The sequence below is a fragment of the Polyodon spathula genome, chromosome 18, assembly GCF_017654505.1.
Source record: "Polyodon spathula isolate WHYD16114869_AA chromosome 18, ASM1765450v1, whole genome shotgun sequence".
In the NCBI taxonomy this organism is placed as follows: domain Eukaryota; kingdom Metazoa; phylum Chordata; class Actinopteri; order Acipenseriformes; family Polyodontidae; genus Polyodon; species Polyodon spathula.
In genome coordinates this window covers 29,887,502-29,900,298 of record NC_054551.1, presented here as the reverse complement: position 1 = coordinate 29,900,298, position 12,797 = coordinate 29,887,502, and the positions used below count along the sequence as shown (strand labels likewise).

The 12,797-nt window shown below is 35.2% G+C and overlaps 1 protein-coding gene and 1 pseudogene across 1 annotated transcript; one reads left to right on the top strand and one right to left on the bottom strand.

Moving 5' to 3' along the window:
- Positions 1-1,439: 1,439 nt before the first annotated feature.
- LOC121330589 (dnaJ homolog subfamily B member 4-like) lies at positions 1,440-5,186 on the bottom strand. Its single transcript, XM_041277216.1, has 3 exons — positions 4,706-5,186; positions 2,873-3,447; positions 1,440-1,777 (listed from the first exon to the last, which is right to left on the bottom strand). Exons 1-3 carry the CDS (start codon positions 4,914-4,916, stop codon positions 1,550-1,552), a joined length of 1,014 nt encoding a protein of 337 aa, XP_041133150.1. The 5' UTR covers positions 4,917-5,186; the 3' UTR covers positions 1,440-1,549.
- Positions 5,187-6,244: 1,058 nt separating this feature from the next.
- LOC121330728 lies at positions 6,245-12,793 on the top strand (annotated as a pseudogene).
- Positions 12,794-12,797: the final 4 nt, after the last annotated feature.

Below are 12,797 nucleotides of genomic sequence, written 5' to 3'. Positions count from 1 at the left end.
TATCCTGCCTAGCTTTATATATATGGGGACGATGTTTATGGCATTATCTTCGGTATCTTCAGACTCTCATAATAGTAAGACGACGAGAAAGTAAGGGGTAAGGCCCCCACTGTAGTAAATAGGTAAGGTACGATTATCATACCGTTAGTAAAGACGTCATTTGGTGGCTCGTAACTAGTCATTGGAATTACTAGAAGGTGTAGTTTCCCACAACAAATGTTGTCACTGTGAGGAGGCGATAGTTATATATTCTTTGATCCACATATATATATATATATATATATATATATATATATATATATATATATATATATATATATCATTTTTATAGCCTTCTACTAGACTCTTTGCTGTTGTTTTATTGTAATGTTTGTCTTAAAATGAATTCTATGTTCGGCTCTATTAACTACCATGGTGGTATAATTGACATACAGTTCACCAAAATTATTATCACTTTAGACCCAATTTCAGATCCTTGGTTATCACTCCTAAACTTCAGATTGATTTATTGACTTCATCCTTTAAAACCCTCATCTCTGAATGCATTTTTGGGTAAGAAAACAAATGCATATATAGTACATACATATTCTGAATTCTTTCACTGTTAAACACTCTTCTAGATAAAGATTTGTCACTTATAAAAATAACAATGTATCTTGCATATCTCGATTTAAATAACACTAAAATCTTTGAAACACAGCCACAAATATGCAAATCATTTCAGCTTTTTATCTGCGAAGTTCACGAGTAGTTTTATAACACGAAGTTCAAGGAAATGTGAAGAATATTTAGGTATACCAGATTATCTAATCTCAGCTGAGTTTCTGTTGCCACGTGCTGCGTATTCCAATATTAACTAAACTGAAAGTATATTCATGAATCTGCTTACAGCCTGATAATATTTAAAACATGACTTTGTACCATAATGTGGTTTGCCATATTGTTTATAAAGTTGCCATAGCAATTATACCGACTGACCTTTTCCTTGTGAATCACCACTTTGCTATTAATAGAGGCTTCCAGCATTTAAAACATTTTTACATCATACCTGTATTTACCACGATATAAGCCACAGTCACTGCAATATCAGATTGCTAAGAAAAGGGCAATATGTTTCAAGCCCACGCTAGCTATTCTGTAGGTACAATAGTTAAACACATTGTTTAAGGGATCTAAGCCACACTGTGAGTCAGTTTATGTGCATACAGTAGATTGGCACAATGGATGTTTACAGGCTGAATGGATATAAAAAAAGAACTGAATATTTGGTTAAAGCACCAGCAGACTCTTGTTAAACATTAAAAGTTTTTATTTACATTTTTGTTTAATTGCTGCATGCATTATAAAAAGATGCAGTATATATATATATATATATATATATATATATATATATATATATATATATATATATATATATATTTTTTTTTTTTTTTTTTATTTTATTTTTTTTTGCACATTGTTTGTATGAAGTCTGTGAACTGTTAGTTTAGTCCATAGAGTATAAATGGTAAGTGGCACTGCTGTTACAACCCCAGTCTTGTGCAGGTTTTCAAGGTAGATGGCGCTTCAGAACATCCTTTGTGGATGGCGGGAGACTGTCTGGAAAGTTCACTTGAAACTCTACAACAAGATCACCGCGCTGATCTGGGCTTTTGGGAAATGGCAGTCCTTGACCAGCAAGAGTTTTTCTCATTCCGGGTTTGAGCACCTCATTTATCTTCAAATTAAACGATTTCCCATCTATTGTTGGCACACTGATTGAACAACCACATAACGCCTGAAAAAAATAAAAAAATAAAGTTAAGAACATACATGCATACCTTATATTATACAACAACCTGGCAATGCTCTTCCATTGTGGAGGTCAGTCATTCTGTTTTTACACAATAACGGAAAAGATGACACTGATTAACGACACCTGTCCTAAAACCGCTACAGTGCTGGAGCCCAGCTCTCAAAAAGTGAGCTCTTTCATGGACTGCAATGATTACTTCAGGCAAACCGGTCAATACATTTATACATATGAAAAGGTGTAGTATAGTAACAATAAGGCCTTTGCTACAGCAATGACATTATTCCTTAAACATAACACTATTAATGAAAGTGGTGGTTTTTATTAATATGTGTCTTTAACATGTCTAAAGCAGTTCAAAGTAAACAATAAGATATGTGTTAATCCTGCCCATGAAGCAATGCTGTTGAATAAAACATCGGCGTACAGCATCATTTGGATACATACAGTAATACAGTATACTGTTGCAAACCAGATAATAACTATTATTTAAGATGAACAAATTGCCATCATAGCAGTTTTAGGTATGCAACAGGAAATTGCTCATGTTGTGCTGTTTTTCTCTATGAATGTGAACAATGTTTACATCCCCATTGCTGTTCTTTTTGTATAACTGTCACCAGTGGAGCTGTTTGTTCTGTACTAAGGTTTGTTGATTCCTTGTTAATTAAAAGTTGATTGAATTGGCCACTATTTTCTTGTCAGCTTTTTACCATTAAAATGGTTTTATTCCTTTCAAATAATGCTTTAAAAAAAAAACAAAAAAAGTTTGACCATACTAATTTGACTATTTTTCCATTCTTTCAGGGACACTGGAGGTGGAAATCGGAAGTTTGTACTCCAGAATAGCACACACGCGCATTACGTTTCAGAGTGCTTCATGAAACATCAGTAACATGTGCAGGCATGGAAATATAGCACCTGCTCCTGAGCACCACTTGTCAGCCCTGCTGTCCTGACAATACTGAATGCACAGCGACATGAACATAACCACACTGTACAGAACACACCAGGGATTATATTTGTGAGGGACTTCAGTGTATTGTGACACCTTTGTGTAAGGCCATTTTTGTAACCCACCTGCCGCAGACTGACCCAAACAGGGTAAATAATGTTTGACCCTTCCCTTTTGAAATGCGTGTGAGGTTTGTCTTTGATGACGAAGACGATATCTGCAGGGATTGTGTTGGGAGATTCATCTCCTTCCCTTGGGAAGGTAATCTTGGTGCCTTCCTTCCACCCACGTTTGATCTCAATGGTCAGGATTTTGTCCTCTGTTCTAAAAGACCCGCCATCGGGGTTGAGTCTCTTCCTGGAGATTTTCATCCTCTTGGTGCAGCCGCTGTAGATTTCCTCTAGGGACACTTTCAGCTGGTGGTTGATGGCAGGGTCTTGCCTGCGTCGAATCTGCCCGAGCCCCCCATGCCTGTCTCTCGGGAACCCGTTCATATTGAAGCTGCTGAACGAGCCGAAGGGATCCGAGTCCACTTCCATATCATCTTCATCCCGGCTGTTGGCTGCCCTTCTCCCAAAAAACATCTCAAAAGGGTTGGCGCCCCCGAAGAAAGCAGCAAAAGTAGCGTGGGGGTCTCCATGGAATGTGTACTGGAAGTTGCCTCCCTGTGCATCACCAAATCCAGACCCTCCTTTAAGCCCTAGTAAAGAAAGAGCAGATTTAATATAGTCACCCCCTTGTGCCTGTACGTCATTTCATACAGTTGGAGTTGGAGTTCATGGTAACCATCTGTTATCAGCAGGGTTCGGCACCATGTCGAGTGACGGACATTAAGAAAAAACAACAACATATTGGCCACGGACAAACAAAATGGAAGTTTTATACAATTATGGGTGCCAGACATATTCACAACCACAGACATTGCGTGTCCATGTATGGACAAGTTTCCAACCCCTGGTAATCAGTATAGTATAGGTATTCCTCTCAAGACACCTGCAAGGCTGCTAATTAGTTTCCCTACAGTAAAATACTGATATAAATACTGCCTCCTTGGATTATAAGAAAGCTAATTAAAGTAAGAGCCAGTGGCTTAATTATTTTGCTTTTTAACTACAATTACTAAACAAAGTTGGTCAACACACATGCTATCTGTACGGATCTAATGTCAACTTATTAATGAGCATTTCTACATCCTTGCTTCGTTTTATGAATATGGCTCAATGTAAATTATTTATTTTTGCAAACCACATTAATCAAAACTGACCATAGAAACTGTGCTCTAAACGTGAAATGGTAATAATAATAATGGCATGTCTTTCTAAATGGAATGGATACTTTAGAATGAAATTCCTTTAAAATAGTACTGTAATAATAAGTTCAGTTTTACTACATATAGGCAAAAAAAAAAAATGTAACAGCGTCCCAACAGATACAGTTCCTCTGGACAGGCTTCGACTTGTTCTAATCAATTAAAAGCATGGCAAGGTCATTATTCTGAACCATTAAGCCGATCTCTTGCCAGAACTATCCTGACTGACAAGCGGAAAACACTCAAGTTATTTCGTGACATCATGTAAATATTTCCATTCCCTGCACCGAGCCAGTAATATAATTTCATAATCTTCTCAGGCATATCATAACTTTAAAACCTTAATCTCTGTGAGTGTAAGAAAATACCAAAATACTGTAGGCGACTGCTTTGAGCACAGAATATACAGTAACAAATTAGTTATCCAATGTTAGTTCTTTATAATTCTACACATCCTAAGTTAAAGCAGACTGTATTGGGAGGCTATTATTATTATTATTATTATTATTATTATTATTATTATTATTATTATTATTATTAAGAACATTTTAAAACAAGACCAGACTTTTTTAGGGGATCATTTCATTCCCCTATAATAAAAACAGCAGCTCTAATCATTTGTGAATACGGTAATGAGGTGAACACATACCTTCTTCTCCAACCTGGTCATAAATCTCCCTCTTCTTTGGGTCACTGAGCACCTCATAAGCCTCGGCAATTTCCTTGAATTTCTCCTCTGCGTTGGCAGATTTGTTTTTATCAGGGTGCCATTTCAGTGCTTGCTTTCTATAAGCCTTTTTGATGTCCTCGTCTGCTGCTCCTTTTTGTATCCCCAGAATTTTATAATAATCCTTTCCCATTTTTATTACTTGCAACCAGCAAATGCCTGCGATTTATGTTATAGCAAGGCTTTTCTAGTGCAGATATGGCGCTGACCAGAAGGTATTCCTAATAATTACATGAATGACGTCCTACACCCCAAAGATAATATATACATGTATTATTTGTATTTATTTAGTCGATGTTTTAGATGACAGTGCAACTCGCCCCTCTTCGTTTATTCCCCTTTGCTGTCCTTCTTTATAGCCTAGCAATCCCTCCCCTCACGTTGGAATTCAGCAGCTCTTTCTAGAAAGTAAATGCTGAAACACGTCATTTCCCATACAGCTGGCCAAAACATGTATTCCTTTTTTAAATATTTAGGGTACTACTTGATTATTTTTAGGGGCCTACAGGAATTCTGCTTGGTTGTTTCATTTGTGCAACGCAACAATAACGATGTTTTTTTCTTTGTTTTGTTTTTTGTTTTGTTTTGTTTTGTTTTTGTTTTTGTTTTTTTCTACAGGCTGTTTATTGCACGTCATTAATCTACAGTACACTTGATGGCTAGCCCTTCACAGCTGTGATTTGTTTACATGTGGGTTCTATGCAACGCCTTGTCGGTCCCGAAATTTCTTATTAAGGAACATTTTACGGCCAGTATATCGAATGTTTGTGATATATCAAATCATTCTTTCCTTTTTTCTGACTGTAGTACATTAACTGCTAGTTCAAAGTGATTCGTCGTTATTTTAGTAATGATGAAGGGAACTTTTCTCTGTCAGATTATAATTGGTTTGATTTCCCCCCTCCCCACCCCGATTCTTGGGCGCTGGTTTCTGTACTAATCAGATTATAAGCATTTTGACATTTTAACACCGTGAAAAAGATCTTACTTTCATTTTCAAATTAAGAAGTCAATTCTTCAGTTATATATATATATATATATATATATATATATATATATATATATATAGATATATATATATATATATAATATATATATATCATAGAAGTGTTCGTGCAAAACAACTCCAATTTGTTTCCCAATAATTTTCTTCTTATTTGCGGAAGAAAAACCGCTTTCGTTGGTTTTTGGCGTAGCAGCGCCATCTGCTGTACATTCAAGTTCATCGTCAGCTAGTTCAACTGGACTGAATAATAATAATAATATAATAATAATAATATTAATATAATAAATTATTACTGAAAAAATATAATAAATGTGCTCGACCTGCATGTAGAAATGGCATTACATTGTCATTCTGTATGAGCCTAGGATGTCATTTTGGTTTTTTGCATTTACATTTATTTTTCAGTAATATAAAATGCACTCTCTTCTTTTTTTAAACAGTATGGATAAATTCTAAAACTGTTCCACAAGTTAGACAGCAACAATGACGGTTATATCAGAGTGGAAGAGCTGCACAGTGAAATGAAGAAAATCGGAGCTGTATCTGCTGATGACAAGGATCAGGTAAGGGTTGTGTCACTTCTTATGTATTTTCCTAAGGAAGACAATCCTAGCTTTAATTTTTGATGTATAGGAAATTATTTCAATTTTCACTTAAAAAAGTGAAAGGTATTATTGGTCACTGGTGTATGGATTATCACAATTGTTTTTAACAGGGCATCTTAAGCGTGTATGACACGAATGAAGTTTAGAGTATGACGAGTTTCTAAGCTACGTGATGGACACTGAAAAGAAATGGAAAATAAACTTCCAACTAATAGACAAAAATAAAAGTGGTGAGTAGAAGTGTGGTTCATTCAATTGGCTACATGACTGCTACTTAATAAGGCTGCACAATATCTACATTGTAAATACAGTTCAGCATTACTGGAAACACCTTGTAAATTTTACTGCAATTTTGTATTTTATAATATGTTAATACATATTTATCTTTATACATAGAGATTCATTTTGAGCCAGGTAGGACAGTGTGCTGTTAGATAGTTGTAGCCCGTTGGATTCTGGAGGGGTAATCTGGTGTGTTCAGAAGAGGGGAGCAGAGTAGTCCTGCAATAGACCATGAATGCTCAAGTTTTGGGGGAAAGGTGGAATAATATTAGACTCGTTTTGTATTCATATCCATTTCTTTTTTTTTCTGACTTAGGGTTTGTTGACCAGAACGAAATCATAGAATTGTTCAAGGAATTAGAAGTGGAGATAACAAGGAGACATGCAGAAAAGTTAATACAAATGTAAGAAGTGTGTGTGTGTTTGTTGTCAGTGGCAGGCATGCATCTGCTTGATTCCTGAAACACACCGTAGCATTTGATGCCAAACTTGGAATTAGGGTTGACTGCTTGTAAGGGGAAGTATGAATAATGCTCCAATGTCTGTGTTGGGAGGTATTTTGTATTAATCTATTGTTACTTTGTATTCATTCATTTAAATAGCACAGTACAATGTATTATGTGATATCATCAGGTTCCTATACAGAAAAAACAAAAACGTATTGTTTTTAAAAGGATGGACAAGAATGGTTCCAGGACTGTAGACTGGGATGAATTTCTTCACCACATCATCCTGAATCCAGTAGACAACATAGAAGAACTGGTTTCTTCCTGGAAACGTAGCATGGTAAAGGCAATTGTGAATAGGATGCATTCCTGAGGTTTAGCATGTGTTTTCATGCAGGTGCAAATTATTAAAAAAAAAACTTTTAACACCTTGCTGTATTTTCTTAGTAGTTTTCTAAGGAAGGTTCTTAAAGTATTGTTTCGTTTTACCAGTCACTGTTGCTAAATTGTATGGATTATACCTTTGGTTCCTGTAGCTTCATGAAGCCCCCTTATTTCTACAGGTATTTGATGTTGGTGAAAGTGTGACCATGCCGGTGCAATTCACAGAGGAAGAGATTAATTCAGGAGTCTGGAAAAAGATGATTTTTGCTGGAGGAGTAGCAGATTCAGTGTCCAGAACTATCACTGCACCAATAGATCGCTTAAAAATCCAACTTCAAGTATGTTTTAAAGAAGTTCAACGCAAAGAGTGAACCGATGTGAGAACTGAAAATAAGGCTGGTTTTGTGATTTCTATTTCTCTTCAGGTGGATAGTTCTAAAATCTTGCATGGTTTAAAACAAATAAGACCAGATGGTTTAAAGTCTCTGTGGCAGGGGAATACAGCGAGCATTATGAAAGGAAGCCCACAGTCTGCTTTTCAGTATTTAATATACAGCCAGGTATGTATTGTTCTTAGCACATGTACTGTACCATGCATTACATTTCATTAGAAGATACAGGGGCAGATTTACTTAGCTTTTGCTACAGTGCAAACTTTGCTCCACTTTTTTTCTAAATCATATATTTTAAACAGCTATTATAAAATATTTAAAATGAACAATTCTTTATTGCATTTGACAAATGACCAAGCCCATAATGAAACGTAATATAATTTGGCCCATGGCCTTCTCCATTTGCGCTCAATAGCTGCCCCTATACACTGGCCGAACTATGATGTAATGTATATTGATTGATGATAACGAATGCCAGCGGGCAGGACAATTGGCACTCTGAGCCACCTTCCCCCTAGACAGGGCACACTGCAAGGTGATAGAGGAGGGATAGAGGAGGACCAAACAAAGAAACGACAAGGAAGCATAGACAAGAGGGCTATTTATAGAAACGGTTTGGTTACATTTGTGATTAGTGGGTTGATTTTCCTTTCAGAAACACAACATAGCTTCCAAGAAAAAAATGTAGTAAAAGCTTAGTATATCTGGTGTATGTATTACTTTAATTATACTATATGTTTGGAAAAACATGTGAATCATCAGATGAAGTCTAATTAAATAATTTGATTTTCATTGACGTTGAATAGTGTTTTGCTAGAATTTGGGGCTACCATATCTAAAAAGACTTTGTGAACAAACAGAATATAAGACTAGACTATTCAAAATAATGCTGAAGTTTTTGCTGGGTTTCTCTCCAGATAAAACTCTTTGGTCATGTGACAGAAGACAATTTAAATATCTATCAGAGGTTTGGCTTGGGCTGTGTCTCTGGAGCAGCGGCGCATGCCGTATTCTACCCCTTAGAGGTAATGTAAAATAATAATAAATCTGTATTAGAAAATAATAGCCAATAACATGGACACTACCTGCTTAGTAAGTGACCTTGCCAAAGGTAAGAGTGCTTTCCGAAGGACAAGGTCAATTATCTAGCATGTAATGCCTGCTGAAGAATGTATTAAGATCGTTATTGCACAGTATTCTTAATGTTAAAATTACAATTTTTAAAATGTTCATTATTTACACAGATTGGTCCTCCTGAGATACTATCAGTGTAGTTTTAAATAGTGGTTTATACCAACGTGGTACTGTATGGTTCTGGAATTAACCCTTTAGTCTTTTTTTGCCCCTTCCAGTATTCTTTTGAAAACTTGAAAAGTGGCCACATTTTATAGTTAAAGAGGAAGTCTCATTTGGGATTTTCAAGATAAATTACAAATGTAATGACCTATCCTAATATATATATATATATATATATATATATATATATATATATATATATATATATATATATATATATATATATATATATATATATACACTAGTTTATTTTCTTTTTGTAGATTTTAAAAGTCAGACTGAACCTCCAGACGGCTAATGTGTACACAGGCATCATTGGGTGTGCTAAGTCCATGTACCAAAAGGATTCAATACATGCCTTTTATAGAGGGTTTAAGCCCAGCATCCTCTGTATGATACCATATGCTGGCACAGAGTGTGCAGTCTTCGTGGTGGGTTTACATGAGATCAAATTTTAGAAAAGTCTCACTAACACTTTGCTTTCTCGGCTTATTCTGGATGAACATCCTATATGTAAAATATATTACTACATTATGCATAATAGGGTTATACTTTTTTGTTCTTTTTTTCATATTTTATTATAATTAAGCTATTCAAAAAATAAAAAAAAAATAGTTTGGTGATTGACCCACGCTCCAGTTGATTAAAACTCATAGCATGCATTTTCCATTATTTTTTAATTACATTATTTATTTTTAAAAATGGCTTTATTTCTTTGTAAGATGCAAATGAATGTCATACTATGCAGAATATTATAATCATATTACTTTAAATTTCCGAATAAAAAGGTCTAATAGATTTGTCTTTGAAATAAAGGCACATTTTAATTTTAACATATTTTTTTTTTTCTGTTACTTGTAGACAATGATGAACTGGGCAAACAAAGATCCAACAAAAATCAGCATCACACAGCTGTTTACCTGTAGCTCTGTTGCATTTGCTTGTGGCCATGTGGCAAACTACCCTTTAGCCACCATCAGAACTAAACAACAAGCTCAGGGTAGGATTTTAAAGTAGATTCAATATACTGTCCTTTGTTTTCATCAGTGTAAATATATTTTTTGTATTTAAAGTTCAGGTAGAGAGAAAAGTGTAATGAATAACTATTTTTTTCAGAAAACATTGCATAAAAACTCTTAACATTGTGTTAGGATTTTTGTTCAATTATAAATGAAAATGTTGAAATATCAATTAAAGTCACTAAACATGCATTGCAAAGCATTTTGTAGGCTGTAATAACTGATATTGAATTGAATTGAAAATATTTTACAACGAAGTGCTGGGGTTGGGTAACAAGCTATAAATGGTGGCAAATTTATGTGACTCACTATTACTATGTTTTTGCTCCACTGAAAAGAAAAATGACCTCAAAACAAATCCATGGTACTAATAAATCTGATCAATGATTCAAATACATTGTGATACACAGTATTTTAAGCAAGGGTTAAGACTAGAGTGCATACAATGTAGTAACTTAAATGCATATTCAGACTTGAACGACAGACCAGAAAGAATTACTACACTGTATCTTAATTAGGTTGAAGCCACAACTGTTGTGTAGCAAGAAAAGTAAAATGTTTGCGTTACATTTTATTACCGATAAATTGTTTGGAATATTTTAAAGTTTTAGCCATGGAATCTGTTGTTTGCTGTACCATGTAACTGGATTTTTCAAGAGACAAAAAAAAAGAACAAAACAGATTGAATTTCATTATAAAAGCTGGAATTTATATATTAAAAAGTAGTCTTATGTGAGCTAAAGCAGGTTTAAAACATTGTTCTTAGTTTTTAAACAGTTAATAATTGTGGCCTAGGAAACATGTTCTTAAATGGCCATGAACTGCCTGATCAAGCGAGGGGCAAAGTGAAAGCCTGCTGCATCTAGTCATAGATGTATCTGTCAATTCATATTCTTAAATAATATTTTGGAATGCTTGATATAACTAGTGCAAATCAAATACTACTATTTTAAATATACAAGGACATTGATATTGGTTAGAACTAGATCTGTACTTAATAAAAAGCTGTAAAGACAACGGGCACAAGGGAAAGCAAAAATCTTACTACTAATCCACAATAACCAGTATTTCATTTCCACTCTTCCAGCAGAATCAAATACCTTATTTAATACGCCTGTAAAACATAAAGAAGGCACATATGGTGCTATAATATACTGTGAAACGTGCTTCGCAAATTGTGTATGACGCAGGGTCTATCACAGTCTCCACAAACACAACATTAATATTCCAGTAAGTCCATTATTATCTAAGCCCAAGGCTTAATTAAGTAAAGAAGTCATGTCCCTGTACATGTTATAGAATTAAAGTTACATGTAGGGGAGACCAGGGCAAGTTGAGACCATTTTTGGAAAACACTGCATATAGGACAAATGATCTCTACAGCAGGCTGAAACTTTGCACCATACATAACGTTGGTTTGTGCTTGTTTTAAAAACAGTGTGGGGTAAGTTGAGACAGTATAGAATAAACATGAAACGGACAACATGATTCCAATAAAAAACACATTTATTAATGTAAAATGCTGAAAACAATTACTCAATACATTATAATGCCTGTTACAAAACATAACTTAATAACAAGTGTACAATAAAAATACATTTAACAAGAACAAAAAAAGCCAGTTGAGTCCAGCCATTAAAATATACTAATTACTGTTTAAAAATCATAGTAATAATTTTTCAGGTGTGGTAAAAATTAATTAATTTAATGAACGACAAGTAAAATACTAACAAAAACAACAAATCCACAGGAAAAGGCTGCCCCACTGACAATGTCTCAACTTACCCCGGGGTACCCCTCCCCCACAATTTTAGTTATTTTTATAGGGCAAAAAAACCTTTGAAGGCAAAAACAGATTTTTACCTTTTTATAAACAAATTACACTGTATAGAGCACAGCAGTTCACTTAGTATGTGCTTTACTTCATTGGCTGTGAGTCAAAATAACCAAATCCTCAAAAATTACTTCAGGGTGTGAAAGCAACTTGACAGCTTGAAATGGCATGACTTGAAAGCTTCCAGCAAAGGGAGTCGGTTATTCAATTGGCTATGCTAGTACAACTGTTGTCAAGGAAGCATGGTATAATGTGACAGGAAGTTATGGGTGGTGTCTCAGTTTACCCGGTGTTTCAACTATCCTCTAGAAAGTGTTCTGAGGGCATCAGATGATTCTTAATGGTTAGGTTTGAGGTTAGGTTTTAGGGCAGGGGTTGCTTAAGATTAGGGTTGGGGTTGGGTTAAAGACAGGGTGCCTTGATTTCGTGGAGTTGGCGAGCTCTGGAAGTGAAAGGCGGGAGTAAGTGGCAAATGCCCTCGAATCACCTGAAGCAGTCAGGACACTTTCTTGTGGATATTCCTTTACGCTGCACTAGCATATGAAATCCCTTATTAAAAAATAAATGCAAAGCGTTTTATTGTTATGATTTCCTGTGTATTTTAAGTTGAGGACCTTAAAAAACTGTATACCAGTAAAAGTGAACGCCCCGACGTTAACCCCGCCCACGCCTTGATTGAGTTTGATAGAAACCTATCAGCGTGTTACTCTGCGTCTCTCGATCCCTCCCTCGCCGTGTCGCACTAACTGT

Bases quoted from the DNA above. Each gene is read 5' to 3' on its own strand.
- LOC121330589 (XM_041277216.1), bottom strand. From the start codon at position 4,916: ATGGGAAAGGATTATTATAAAATTCTGGGGATACAAAAAGGAGCAGCA. The intron at 3,448-4,705 runs GTATGTGTTCAC...TTTCTTTACTAG, and splicing joins TGACCAGGTTGGAGAAGAAG to GGCTTAAAGGAGGGTCTGGA. The intron at 1,778-2,872 runs GTGGGTTACAAA...TATTTTTTTCAG, and splicing joins TTTGGGTCAGTCTGCGGCAG to GCGTTATGTGGTTGTTCAAT.